This window comes from Martes martes (genome assembly GCF_963455335.1).
Source record: "Martes martes genome assembly, chromosome: 16".
NCBI lineage: Eukaryota > Metazoa > Chordata > Mammalia > Carnivora > Mustelidae > Martes > Martes martes.
In genome coordinates, this window is record NC_137904.1 from 25,739,539 (window position 1) to 25,754,503 (window position 14,965).

General features: G+C 42.5%; 1 protein-coding gene across 3 annotated transcripts in view; it reads right to left on the reverse strand.

Annotated features, from left to right (window-relative positions):
* MYO1D (myosin ID) overlaps positions 1 to 14,965 on the reverse strand; it is a 339,001-nt gene that overhangs the window by 226,430 nt on the left and 97,606 nt on the right. For all 3 annotated transcript variants that reach the window (XM_080825903.1, XM_080825904.1, XM_080825902.1), the window contains exons 5-10: positions 14,312 to 14,365; positions 12,711 to 12,806; positions 8,450 to 8,566; positions 6,363 to 6,566; positions 3,380 to 3,525; positions 3,188 to 3,302 (exon numbers count right to left, since the gene is read on the reverse strand). In XM_080825903.1, coding sequence (XP_080682029.1) covers positions 3,188 to 3,302; positions 3,380 to 3,525; positions 6,363 to 6,566; positions 8,450 to 8,566; positions 12,711 to 12,806; positions 14,312 to 14,365 — 732 coding nt within the window. The remainder of the gene's footprint in view (positions 1 to 3,187; positions 3,303 to 3,379; positions 3,526 to 6,362; positions 6,567 to 8,449; positions 8,567 to 12,710; positions 12,807 to 14,311; positions 14,366 to 14,965) is intronic.

Genomic DNA, 14,965 nt, shown 5'->3' on the forward strand with positions numbered 1-14,965 from the left:
ACATTTTTGAAGGTCATGACTATGTGACCAGTGGGAAGCGGCCACTACACATTGCACAATGCCTGGGACGGCCCGACAACAAAGACTTATCTGGCCCAGAACGTCAGCAGTCCAGAGGTGGAGAAACCTGGTCTAAATACGTACTTTTATGGTGGACACGTATTACTATTCCTAATTAGGGAGAAGAGTTATCTCCAGGTTTTGAAGTAATATCCTTACTCTTCTCAAAAAGCAGTAACTCTGATATTAATTATTACCTAAAGTCTTAGACCTTGGGGATATGGAATTAAAGACGAGGTCTTTTGCCCCAGGGACAAAACAATTAAGTCCTCTAAAGAACCAACTGTCTGACTAAAGCGATGAGTCTTTGCTGAAGAGTTCAGTAACTTTTAGTTCATAAGTTTAAGTTTACTTCAAAGTTGCTTCAAGTTGTGGCTTCCAAACCAGGTTTTTTCCAGCAGTCTCAAATCCCAGGAGGTTTTAGGGACTACAGGGGGCAGGAGGAGACAGGACGAGGCAGCTCAGGGGCAGAGAGGTCTGGGCCTCCCATTCCCACCGCAGACGGGGCAGCTGTGTGCCCAACTGTCCAGTCCCAGCAGCTAAAAATGACTTGTAAACTATAGCACCGAAAGCCTGTAAAGGTGAGTCAAACAGGGAGACAACCAAGCCTTAGGAACCCCCTGACAGAAGTCCACATACCACCTATGAAAGAGACCAGTAGAAAAACACTGATCCTGAAACCAGCCGAGACTCCAGATCTAACAACCACGGGCATACACAGAACAGAGACATAGACGGGTGACATCTCGGGAGTCTGATGAGCAAAATCCAGACTGTGGCAAGCTCAACAGAACAAACGGCTCATCCTCATCAACGGAAGGTTGTGAGAAAAAAGAGAGATGGAGGAGAAAACCTATAGATGTGCGAACGTCCTGTCAATCAACCACAATGTAAGAACCTTGGTTGGGTCCAAATTCAAGCAACTATAAAAACAGACAAAAACAACCCCTGTAAGATGACTGAGGAAATTCGAGCACTGACTGGGTATTTGATGATAATAAGGAATTACTGTTATATTTCTTAGGTGTGATAAAGGTATTGTGGTCATGGTATTTATAAAAGTCTTCACCTTTTAGAGAGGCACATTGGATTATTTAAGGATGATACAATATGATGTTTGAGATTTGCTTCAAAATAACCTGGGGTTACTTTGGGGTGGGTGGGTCCAGATGACATGAGACTGACAACCCACCAACAGTTGTCATGGCTGGTGACAGGCCCGTGGAGTTTATTATATCGTGATCTCTGCTCTTACGTTTGCTTGAAATTTTCCGTAATAAAAAACATTACAAAAAAATCAATCACCATGTTCAGAAACTGAGGTTTTTTGTTTGTTTGTTTGTTTTTTAAAAGGAAATAATTACCTAGAATAGAGATTCCAATCCGGGGGGGACCCAGCAGGTAGTCAGTATGGTAACAATTACCTGGGATCTAGCCTTTTGTCCCCTCTAGAACATTTACTTCTTGGTTTATTTTGCTGAAGATTTTTGCATTTTTAGGGCTGCTGCTCCCTTTTCAGATGTTTGGCATGCCTACTGTAGTTGTTGACTTTTTTCCTTACCAACTATGCCTGTGGAATTTGATATCCTGATTTTTAAAGGTTATTTTTGACCAGTATCTCTGAATCACCTCTGAATAGCAAGTTTTATGATTAAATGTGTCATAAAAATTGAAGCTTCCGTTGTAATTGTGTATTAAATTGTACAGCAGATCCCTTCTAAGAAAGCTACATCTAAACTTAACTGACTTACATCTTAAATGTGCTATGAGAGTTCACTGCTTAAATCACAATTACAGGTCATTCTACTACAAAGGAATAATATGCCTTTTGGTTCATTTGTAAAACAGTAAAATTTACACTAAGATACTCAAATAATAATTTTTTTCTGGTATTCTGATATTTAACACATGCCGGAAGGCAAGGATGCAATTTGAGGCAAGACTGGTACTAACTATACCACTGTCTCCCTTCTGAATGAGAGGAAAGAGAAAGTAGGAAGGTGGGAAGAAATATAAAAGTAACTTATATACAGCATACCAAATAAGCTTTTAAGGGGCACCTGGGTGGCTCAGTTGGTTAAGCAACTGCCTTCGGCTCAGGTCATGATCCTGGAGTCCCAGGATTGAGTCCTGCATCAGGCTCCCAGCTCCATGGGGAGTCTGCTTCTCCCTCTGACCTTCTCCGCTCTCATGCTCTCTCTCACTGTCTCTCTCTCAAATAAATAAAAAATCTTTTTAAAAAATAAGCTTCTTACTACTATGTCAGATATTAAAAAACTACTAACTTTATTGTGTGTTCTACTCGGCAAGAGGATAAACACAGTTTCATAAACGCAGAAGTGCATGGAAACCCGAAGTTTTTGCATTTCTCGAGTCTGTTCTCAAAACTGTTTAAAAAATCCAATTTAAAAGCAAACATTACTAGGTTTCATCCTGCCACAAGCAGAAGGTCTAATGGCAAGAGAGCCACCCAAGTCATGCTTTGCAGCAGTGCTGTCTGGGGCTCCTGCCCCGGGGCAGTCCCAGTTTCTGGCCCGGCCTCACCAGACGTTTGACTGTGACAACTGTCAGGGTTCAAAAAGGGCCACGTGAGGGTGATACCAGCTGGGACATGAAGGACAGCCGACAGAAGGAAACGTTAATGATTTCATGCCTGGGTTTTGGAGAATATAAACTATAATAACCAAAGATAGTAACAGTGACACTTAGACTGCAAAGTAGAGGAGGGGGGGAAAAAGCAGAAAGAAGAAAGGGGACAGAAAGAATAAACTAAATTTGGAAGCCAAGCTCAATCTGTTTAAGGCAAAAGTTGCTCCTTCGAGTGACCTCTATGTGGCGCTAAACTCTACTAGACAGGTATGAGCCAGGAGACCCACAGAGCACCTGCTCTCAAGTCCAAAGGCTGTAACTCAGCACTCCAGCGCACCAACAGGGCAGTCCATCCAATGAGAGACATTCCACTCGCCCAACCCGAAAGCGTCTTGTCGTCACGTATCCCCAAAAGGAAAGCTAATGTTCAGATGTTTCATGGGCCTGAGAAAACTGCAACGGAGCAGCTAAAATGATGAGCTCTGACACTCTTTGACACCATGCGTGGGGAGGCTACCTCCCCGAGGTGCCCACTCACGTGCTTCCAGGGGATGCCCTCCCGCTGGTACTCCTCCTGCTCCTGCTTCAGCACCAGCTGGATGAACAGCTGCTGCAGCTTCTCATTGCAGTAGTTGATGCAGAACTGCTCGAAGCTGCGAGAGACGGCATCGATCAGGTTCGGAGACGTGACGCAAGAACAGTAGTGTCTGAAGCATGTCACCCAGCTTACCTGTTGTTGTCAAAGATTTCAAAGCCATAGATGTCCAAGACACCAATGACAGTGTTTTTCCCATGGACTGTAGTGTCGTAGTTCTTGACCTCAATAATATCATTGATGCGGGTGACGATCCAACAAAAGAGGCGTTCGTATATTGCCTGTGAGAGGAACAACATCATTCACTCTTGCCCGCTTGGGACTGTGTCTTCTGTTTAGATCCGTGCTAAGTTTTTAGTTCTTACCTACTTTCTCTTTACCACTTAACATAGCTGTTATTACTCTAAGCAAAAAAATTAGAAATGCAGATCAGCTGTTTTAAAAAAACAAAACAAAACAACTACATGATGTAGGTAACACTCAAGGAAATGGTTTGAATTTTTTAAGATTATTACCAGTCACTATGGCATTCCGACACCACTCCCGGGTTCGTCTCTGTGCTTGGCTCTATCAATAATTTTCCTACTCCCTCACAGAAGTCACCTCATTACTTGATTGTGAATTTCATCAGATATTAGAAAGTGGGGAACCAATGAGTTAATATCTATGTTCCAGTAAAGCTCTATGGATTCTAAAAATACGAATATTGATTTTTAATGCTACGTAAAGATCTGAGCCAAAGACTGTAGTCTGAAATTCTTAGAGAACCCAACGCATATCCAATGCCCACAGACATGCGGAGCCAGATGCACGTGGATGAAGGCACCACAGGGTCCGCACACGCATGTTGGACACCAGCACGCTCCCCGGCACATCTTCAGCACACACACCATTTAGCAGCTCCTTCTAGCCACCTCTCCCTCCGCCTGGACTTATCCACATGCCCTGCCTCCTCTCTTTGCCTCCCTTTTACTCTTCGATCCAGTCCAGTCTTCGCCTACCTCCCACCACCAGACTGAAATGGCTCATCAAAGACCCCAAGCACCTCAGTGTAGACATTTTTGTATGCCTCTGTACCTACGTCTTACCCAGACACTTAGCGTCACTCCGCCTGGTTTCCCACCTTCTTCTTGAACTTTCTCCCCTCTGGGACTTGGGACGCCACACCTCCCTAATTTTTCTCCTATTTCACTGGCTGCTCCTGCTGGCTGACCTTTGGTAAAATCTCCTCCACCTGACCTCTAAGAGGAGGCGTTCTTCTGGTCCTCTTCACTCTCTAACACCTCCCGAGCTATCTTATTCGATGTTAAACAGACCTGATACAATACTACGTCCAAGTCTACTACTCCGACGCAGACCTCTCCTCTGAGCGCCAAGACTCACATGCTTGACAGCCAACCCGACAATATTCCTAGGGGCTCACAGCCATCTCGAACATGTGTGCTGTCAGGACTCTTGCTCTTCCCACCTCCAAAATCTGTTCCCACCTTACTTCTGAGCATGAACAAAGGACTCCAGAAATGTAGGACTTTATTCACTCAACAAGTATTAGCTGACTACTTACTCTGGGCAGGTTATTGGAGATATAGTACTGAAGCAAACATAAACACGGTCTTGGTCTCCAAGGAGGACAGGGAAGTAGGAGGAAGGAAAAACCACACACACACACACACACACACACACACACACACACACACACTTCCCCCACCCCCACCCCGAAGGTGAGGTGCATGGCATCAGAGGATAATTTAACCTGTTCGGGATTCAGAGGCCAGGGAAGGCTTCCCTGAGAAAGTGGGCTGAGATCAGAAGGATGAGTAAGAGTTGACGAGGCAAGAGGGGGAGAGACAAGGGATCCAAGCAGAGGCCACAGCCTGTGCAAAGGCCCTGTGGCTGGAGGGAGAAAGGGATAAAGACCACCTGCAAGGCCTGAGCGAACACTAACGTGCTGGAATGAAGGGAGGAGACTGGAGCGTGGTGTGGAATGAGGCAGGAGATGCAGGCTGGAGTCAGAGCACGCTAGGAGTGATCCTTGATTTTATGGTTCCCCAGACAAACAGGGGCTGTGGGTTTTATGTCTCCAACCATGCTCTTTTCCCCATTTCTACGCTACCTGCCATCGTCTCTCTCCTGGCTATTAAAATATCCCTGTAACCATCTCCCTGTTTCCATCCCCACCCGCAGAAGAGTCTCCATACTGAAGCCAGAGGGATCGGCTTAAAAATGCAGACTAGCTCTTTGCTTCTGCTTAGAATCCTCCACTCTCCATCACGCTTGGATAAATCCAAATTCCTCCGGAGACTAAAACCAAGGTTGAGACAGAAGAGTAAAAATGGAATACGTGCCATCTAACCAAACAGCAACAAAGAGAAAGAAAACAAGAAAATGTAATCTTGGGAACGTAACACGCTTGCCACGCAGATAACAGACCAAGGGTTAAAGGGATGAGCTCTCACAAACACACAACGGAACAGTGAGAGGCCCTGAGGAAGATGTACAAAGGACACACCAGGTGATTCCCAGAACGGACTTAAATACCTCACAGACATGCGGGAAGATGCTCAAATACATGGGCAATGAAACGAACGCAACCACGAGGTACTTCCATATTCCCATAGTCAGTCTAAAAATTTAGAGTCTAAAATCAGTGTGTCCTTTGATGTGGGGTGCTCATTCCTGGGAGTCTGTCCGGTGGGACTAAAAGGGCTGGTGTGTAGGGACATGCACACAGGATATGGCAGCATTATTTGTCGTGGCAGGAAAAGGAAACAAGGTGAATGACTTCACGGCACCATCCCCGCCCAGACACGGAACATGGAGGATGAGCACTCCCTCGGGCAATCTGGGGTGGCCTTCATCAAACACTGGTGAGCCACACGAAAGGGAGGGCAGCGAGAGGGCCCATGCAGGCAGCGTCGGCAGCCCAGTCGGACTTGCTCTTCTCAGAACACTCCTGGTGCTCACAGCCAGGGCGTTTTATTGGGACTGTGATGGCCCGTAAGTACCACTCTGGTTTCTAAAAGCCTGAGCCCACTTTCACGGAATGCTTGGACGCATCCTCACAGGAGTTCTCTAAAACCGCATCCCCAGGCAGGGAGGATGTCAGTTCAAATCCCACCTTAGCGAAGGCGTCCCTGCCGTAGCTGGCTTCCTGCTCCGTGTGCTGCTTGTCAATGATGTCGCGACCTGTGGCCACTGTCCGGTAGAGAAGGGCCTTCTCTACCATGTCCGTCTTGGTGGAAAGTAGCTCTGCTATGATAGATACAACCTTGCCATTTTCAATGAGAGGCGTGTCACCGTCCACCACGAATTTTAAATTTCCCTACACCAGACAGAAAACAACAAGATGCCGTTGCCAGCAAGATTCTGAAATGTTATGTCGGGGATCTATTTGCCAATTAAAGATAAAATTCAAAGTGACCTTGTCTGTAGCACTGATTTTCCTAAATACATTCACATATATTAAAAACCCACTGCTTCATCCATCTCTCCTCTCTGCTCTAGACACCCATCTATCTCTTAATATTCAGCTTTTGTTTTTTGATGGAGAGAAGTTTTACATTTTTATGTAGTCAAATCTACAATCTTTTGCTTTGGAGCTTCTCTTAATTTGGTGTCATACTTAGACCAATTCCCACTCCGAAGATTTTATAAATGTTTAATATTTTCTTCAAATACACAGCTTTCCCCCTTACATTTAAGCTTTTAACTCACTTAGAATTTGTGTTACTAAGTGGTGCAAAGAATCTAACTTTATTTTTTCAGATGGTTTAGTTGCTCCAACACCATTTGCTGAATGGCTGAGCTTTTCCTCCTGATTTGAAATGTCACTTTAGGACTGTCTGGGTGGCTCAGTCGGTTAAGTGTCTGCCTTCGGTTCAGGTCATGATCCCGGGGTTCTGGGATCAAGCGCCATGTTGGGCTCCCTGTTCAGTGGGGAGTCTGCTCCCTCTCCCTTTGCCCCTCCCCCACTTTGTGCTCTCTTCTCTCTCTCAAATAAATAAAATCTTAAAAAAAAGAAATTTGAAATGTCACCTTTATCATATATTAAATTCTCCCAAGTTTCTGAGTCTATTTATATTTTACTCATTCAATAAGCAATAAATACTTATTAACCCATTACCAGCTGTCCAGCACATCAACCAATCCTTTGCATAATCTGATGATACATTCGTGCAACAAGTTTTAAAGGACTGTCACTTTTACTATCATTTTAAATCTGGCAGAATTAGTCATGGATCCTCTCCTCTTTTCCCTCTACCTTACTACTCTTCTTTAGGATGCTTTATTTGATCTTCTTTACATACTTATTGGTCCAGGTAAATTCTAGAGCCATTATGTCAACTTTAAAAATAAAATTCCTGTTTGGATTCTGAAGGATATTGTTAACTTTACTTATAAACTGGCTGAAAGAACGGGATATTTTGTAATATTCAAGTCTTCCTAGTTAGGAACATTTACTTACGGTAAATTTACATTGCCCTATGATATTTTTACATAGAGATCCTGCCCCTTTCATTAAAAGTTAAATCTTGCCACATTATAGAAAGGTTAAGTTTTATTCCGGGTTTGAATTCATGGTGTCACTCATTTTTTCCAAGGTTACACGTTCACTGTATTTTCAATGTCTATAATTATATAAACAGGAATGAGAGAAATCTGACACAGGGCTCTTCACGTGTCTGAGTTTGCTGCAGTGGTAGTAGAGCATGCCTGGACCCTGGTCGGCCATCCTGTCTGCCGGGTTGGCCACCATGAATTGGGTGCGCCTTCAAGCCAGTCCTGCCACCCCTTTAGCGCTCATTTCCCAATGTGAAAAATGAGATGATCAGGATTCCAGTTCTGATAACTTATGCTTCAAGTGCTACTCAAACAGTATTCTTTTCAAAAGATTTTAGCTTATACCATTGATAGTCATATCACTACTGAATTCTATCATCCTCAGAATGAAACCGTTCAAAATCTGACATCAGAAAGACGATGAATTAAAGTTAAGTTTCAAAACCTACAGTGGCTTTGAAAAATCCTTCATAATGTTATAAAACGATGGAGCGAACCACAAATACAGTAACTGCTTCAAAAATATAAGAGAAATTTTCTTTATATAAATTAGTTTTTAAATCTGCAGGGAAAAAACAAAATCTTCTGAAAGAGTGTCCTGTCTCCACAGGGAGGCAATATATTCTCAAAGGTGGCTCTACTCACCAAGTGAAGAATGGCCGCCAGAATCTTATACACCGTTTGAGTCTCCTCAGGTTTGAAGCCAATTACTTTCATGGCATCAGCTACTACTTTGAATTCTGCAGCGTCGTTGATAGAAGACTGGGAATGAAAATGGAAAACTTAAGTCACCGACATTTCACACGGACATAAAAATCTGACAATTACGAGACTACATTCGAGTTTAGCCAACATCTTGATGCTTTTGTAGTAAGTCACTGAGTACCCAGAGAAAATAAAACTATTTTAGGGTAGAAATATCACTCAGCACACAAAATGTCCACCGTGTGTGAGAGCCACCACCACAAAAAATAGTGTGACATATTTTCTGGAACCTTCAGTGAGGGAACAAGTCCTGAGCTGCCTCACAGAAGCTGACTGCCACTCTGTGATGAGTGAAGAAAACATGGGACGTGGAATGACAAATGGAAATACTGACCATGGGAGCCTCTCGCAGACACATGCCTGACTATTATTGCCTGTGGTTTTTTGTTCCACAATTAGTCTTGTAGAGTCTGGGAATAACACTTCCTCTCTTGGATGGTCAGGCTTTTTACTTCACAGGTGAGGAAAAGCAGGACCCTCCAAAGCAAAGTGGGCTGCCTCTGTCATTCAGCAGGCTATTAGATATTTTTGGACCACAACCACTCTTTCACAAACATTTGGTGCATCGGATCTTCTAACTGGTTCGAGAGGGCTGCTATAGATTGAATGTTTGTATCACCCCAAAATTCCTGTGTTGAAATCCTGACCCCTCCCCAAAGGTGACAGAATTAGGAGGTAGGGTCTTTGAGGGGGAATTAGGTCATGAGGATGGAGCCCTCAATAAATGGGATTAGAGCCCTTGTAAGAGGCCCTAGAGATTCCTCATCCCTTCTCCCCTTTGAGGACACAGAGAAGGCTCCATCTATACACCAGGAAGCAGGCCCTCACCAAATGTGCAGGTGCCAGCCAAATTGCTAACCTCGAGGAGCTACAGCCATCAGGCTGGAAATACAAACACATCAACAGAAATTTACAGTGAAGCAATGGTAAGGGCCTATCTCAAAAAAGTTTTCCCAGAGCAGCAGTTGCAGAGGGCCTGACTGATCTTTTCCTTGGTGAATTTCTCCTCTGGTGGGGACATAGGAGAAGGGCACGAGAAGGGCACGAGAAGGGATCCTCTGTCCTGACGAATACCTGTTCCTCTAGTATCCAGGACACAACAAGGAAAGTTTTTCCACCTACCTGGTTCTTTGACCTTGGGCAAGATACTTAACCTCCTCAAGTCTCAGTTTCCTCATGGGTAAGGTGGGCACAACAATACAGGGTTGTTGGGAGAATTGGATGAGAATTATATAAATCACTTCCCTAGTTCCTAGCCCATAAAAAGCACTAGACAAGTATCAGACAGAACTATTATTATAAACTGCAACTGTGCTGAAATTGCATAGAAACTAGACAAGAAATCTAAATGTCCTACTGTGGGAAACTGTCGGCTGCTAGAACCCTGATTTGTTCACCCCTCTCCAAGTATCCTTGTCCTTCAGGACTGGTCTCCCCTGCAACCTCAGAGGGTAAATCTTTGTGGGTAGAAACTAATCACGGTGATCTCACTCCCTTTACCAAGGGACTAACTAGCCATGGGCATGCGATGTTATTCTGGTCAATAAGGCGTGAGGTTTCCCTAGCCTCAAAGGGACATAAGCCAGGAACATTTCCTCTGCCTGTGACTTCTGGAACTACAGCTGCCATTTTGGGACCATGAGGAAAATGAGCCTAAGCACACAAGCCAAATCCAGTGAGGATGGGTGAGTTTTAAGTTGGAAAAAGAAACAATATCTGGGTCCCTACCAACACTGTGATGGCATTAAGTTAACCAACTCTGGAACTGTTCCATCTCAGGGCTTCTCGTTACATGAGATAATTAAGTTCTTACTGTTTTGGGAGACTTTCATTTGGATTGAAGGGAAGAGAAAACCCAAATGAAAGTTTCCCAAAACAATAAGAAATTAATTGTACACTTTTCTTCTATTTTTAGGGTAGTTAAGTAAAACTGTGATAGAGCATAATGCTTTATAGTTGTTAAAGTCATTCTATTAACATATTTGTTTGTTAATGTGAAGATATTAATAATTATATTGTCATTTAATAAAAGCAAATTTATTTCATCAGCATTTATTGTATGATTCCATTTATAAATATATATATATACATAGGAGTGCCTGACTGGCTCAGTAGGAGCAGCATGTGACTCTTGATCTCCAGTTCATGAGTTCAAGCCCCACAGTGGGCGTGGAGATTACTTTAAAAAAAAATCTTAAAAACACACACACATATAAACCAACATCAGTAACTATCTCTAGAAGGTAAACTTTAGTATATCTTTGTTTCCTTCTGGTACATCTTTATTTAGGTTTTGACTATGATCATACATTATGTCTTTATTTTTGTTAGAGAGGAAAAAAAAAAAAGAGGCAGGGAGAAAGGAATGGGAACTGGATGAAAGACAACCCAAGCCATATTCAGCTTCAGGCAATGGCTAAATGTTCATTTAATACGTGCTTTCTGGGGCACCTGGGTGGCTCAGTGGGTTAAAGCCTCTGCCTTCGGCCCAGGTCATGATCCCAGGGTCCTGGGATCGAGCCCCGCATTGGGCTCACTGCTCAGCGGGGAGCCTGCTTCCTCCCCTCTCTCTCTGCCTGTCTCTCCGCCTACTTGTGATCTCTGTCTTTCAAATAAATAAATAAAATCTTTAAAAAAAAAAAAATACGTGCTTTCTGTGGGGGCGCTACAGGATTGGGCCAAAAGTAATTTGGTCAGTAAGACAATCTGATTAAAGAGGAACATTTCTGGTCATAGGCATTTTTTTAAAAAGATTTTATTTTTATTTACTTATTTGAGAGAGAGAATGCATGAGAGGGTAAAGGTCAGAGGGAGAAGTAGACTCCCCGCTGAGCAGGGAGCCCGATGCGGGACTGCATCCTGGGACCCCAGGATCATGACCTGAGCCGAAGGCAGTCGCTTAACCAACTGAGCCACCCAGGCGCCCCTGGTCATTGGCATTTTTAAGTGCTGGTTTCACAATCCCTTCTGCATCTGTGAGCGCTGCTGGCCTACTCTCAGAAAGCTCAAGTGTTGCCCTCTATTGTCTTGTTTGTTTTCAATTAATTTTCTCCCAAACATCCTGCTCTGAGATGATTGTAAAAGTAAAACAAAACAAAAAAAAGATCCACACAACTTGAATGTCAAATAATGGAAAATTAATTGGGAAAGCCTAAATATCATTTATTTCCATGCATGGCAATAAAAATACAGTTAAACAGTAATGCAGGTATAATTCATTTTAGAAGAATAATAGAAATAAAAAAGGAAACACCTCCTTTCCTTTCTTTTCTTTTACAAATTCTTTCTTATTTCTCCCCTGACTACAAAAGCAATGTATTTTTTATTTTTTATTACAGAAGAAATTTAAAACATGGAAAAGTACAAGGGCATGGATACCTGTAATCTCATCCATTCAGAATCAGTAATTAAAACCTTGGTCTATTTCCCTCCATATTTTATTTTATGTATTTATATACCTTTCTCTGACAAAGCAGGATAATATTATAATTACCATGTTGTAGTCTACCGTCAACAGACTACTATATTATTAGGATTAGTTGTAAGGTGACTAGCAGACACTAATTGGAATAAAAGAGCAGAAAAGCATCTGCATATGGGAGTGCAAAGGCTCGCATGCAAGTGAAGGGAAAAAAGTGGAAAAATTTGAGGGCTGAATAGAAATGCTCCAGGGTCACAAAACTATCCCCAGGATAGGTGAAAATCAATACTTGAAAAAACAGCGAATGGAGATCTTTGATACTCAGTTTCAACAACGGTGCTTTTAAAGTTCCTTCTGCTTCCCAACTCGCCTGTGGCCAAACCATATGGCATCTTCCTCTGAAGTGGATTTCCTAGTCACACCAATGTTTTTACAGTATCAAAATAATTAGGATTAAAAATTGGAAAAACAAAACAAAAAAACCCCACAAGATCACAAGAGAAACTTCTTTCCCATCAGATGGCAATGAAACACAGAAACAGTTATTAAGTGAAGTTGTTGACCAGTAATGCAGCGAGTCTCTGTCCCTGAGAATTTAAACACCAGAATGGAAGAAAAGAGTCACTCATTTGCTGAAAGGCAGCAGGCTGGACCAGAGAATTACTTAATGCCCCCTCTGGTTTTTTGTCTGATTGCATATCTCAGAGAGGAAGCCCTTACCTTTAATTGAGCACCTACGTGGATATAGTTGTAGGATGACAGGGATTTCTGGAGATGTAGAGAGCGTAGCATCTGCTCTGAACCTCCTTGAAGTAGCTGAAAAGGTATTTAATTAAAAAATGAACTGGCAAAATATACGCGGAGCCAAGTACATCAATTATTCTCACAATGGTAATCTTGCTTTCACTATGGTCATTTGCTAAACGGGAGCCTATGCGTTGTGGTCACTTGCTTAGCCACCTCATTATCCAGACAAGATAGAGCTGTGTTTCAGAATTCAGAAAAAGTCAACACTGCTGCTGAAGTTAGAGGTATCAGCCCAGGGTCACATGCTGAATCACACTGGAAACAAATAGCCTTCTGTCGTCAATTTCTCTAGCGGGGTGGGGGGCGGAATGGAGGGTGGGGGGTGGGTACACCGCTGGAAAACCACCACTGAAGGGTTGAACAAAGACAAATTTTAACACTCATCCAAGTGGGGAAAACATTGGGAAGAACTTACAAGTTCTGGACACGAAAAGAACTATTTCATATTTGGTAGAAAACTAGTTTAAGGAAAACATGGTGAACTGTCATTGAGGACACGAATATAATATGGGTAGCCCTTACCTACAGAACATGCCTTTGGAAGGCAGTAGGTCTCAATTCTCCATATTAAACTGTATGCTTTGTCTTACTTCAAAGGTATAATTATCAGATTTTTGAAAGTGATCATTTAAACTAAATATACCAGAACTCGTATATACAAATGAGCACTGTCTATTACAGCAGTTACCTAGAGAAAATGGAACTCAGCTGAGCTGTACTGTGTTCCACTCACAGGGTCACTGCTCTATCCCCTGCAGAGACGTTTTCCACATGGAAATCAATCTTACTTAGAGTTTTACTTTTTTTTTTAAAAAGTCCCAAATAGCAATGCTTCATTGGATCACCCACTTTATTTCTCAGCACTGGTTTATGTTATTTGGGGCTTTAAAAATTGTAATTATGTATCCTACTTGTTCTCTGAGCATAGACTTGCTAACAGAAGGGCTACTTTTAAACAGTCTGCCTTTGACTTTAAAAGCATTCTCAAAAGAGGTATCAAATTTCTTTCTGAGCAATCACAGCTTTGATGGGTAAGGAAGACATTTCTCCCTTCAATTCATAATTATTTTAAGTAATCACATTGCCTTATAGCCTCCAGGAGCAAAATAAACTCAAGCTGTATTCCTGTCTCTGGGCTCCCAGAAAATGGGACAACAGCTTCGATTCAAAATAAAACACAATTAATTTAACATATTCAGAATTTATCATTTCAAAAGCTTTTACAGATATTAAACTGTTCTCTACATTGCAAAAAAATGGAGGTGATGCTCAACCAAGGCAGTCAACTCCTCTGGTGGGTTAACCACCTGATGCTTCTTTATAATGATCACGCTCATCGAATCTCGGAAGCAGCACGTGGGTGAGGGTGTGTGCATGCACGTATTCACGTGTAATGTGTCCTGGGCCAGTGGAGGCAAAGGAGGCATAGGACAGGGGAGAGTCCCGACATAAAATACTCATTCCCGGTACAACTGAGTCAATGATGGATTACCTGCACAACAGGAGATACTAACCTGATAAAAAGAGTGAAAGCTTCTCTCTCCTGGCTGTTGCACAATCACTCGAGACTTAAAAAAAAAAAAAAAATCACATTAAATCGTTAATCTGAGAACGCACCCTGGAAACAAAGTGCAAGCCAAGTTCTCAGGAAATTGTGTATTAACAGTGCATTCAAATGTTCTAAAGACCCCATGGATTACTCACCTAAAACTAGGCCTCCTCTCCAGGGGTTTCTGTGCTATTTTTAATATTCTTTTTACTACTTAAAACAGAATTCCCTAAACTTTATAAAAATGAAGATTTTTTTTTTTTTAAACCTGGAGCCTAAAGATGGGGTTTTTAGGAGGAAGAGGATTGGAAGTGGGAGAATAGGAAGGGCTGTTTAGGGTTCCCGGGGTCTGCTGGCATTTCAAAGAGCAATGTCTTATGTCCTGTAGTAAAATCAGTTAAAGCCCCTGCTCAGATGGCCCCCAAAGCCTGCTCTCAGAGGCCTCACGATGCACGTTTTTTCAGAGGAGGCCTTCCAATGGGCTCTGCACATAAAGTGAAGCCATAAAACATTCTGGAAAAAGACTGATGTTACCCGGCATTTCCAGTCCTTTTGTAACTGACACTGATAGATACAGGTATTTCCTTAATGGTCTGACTTCAATTTAACAAATGAAAAT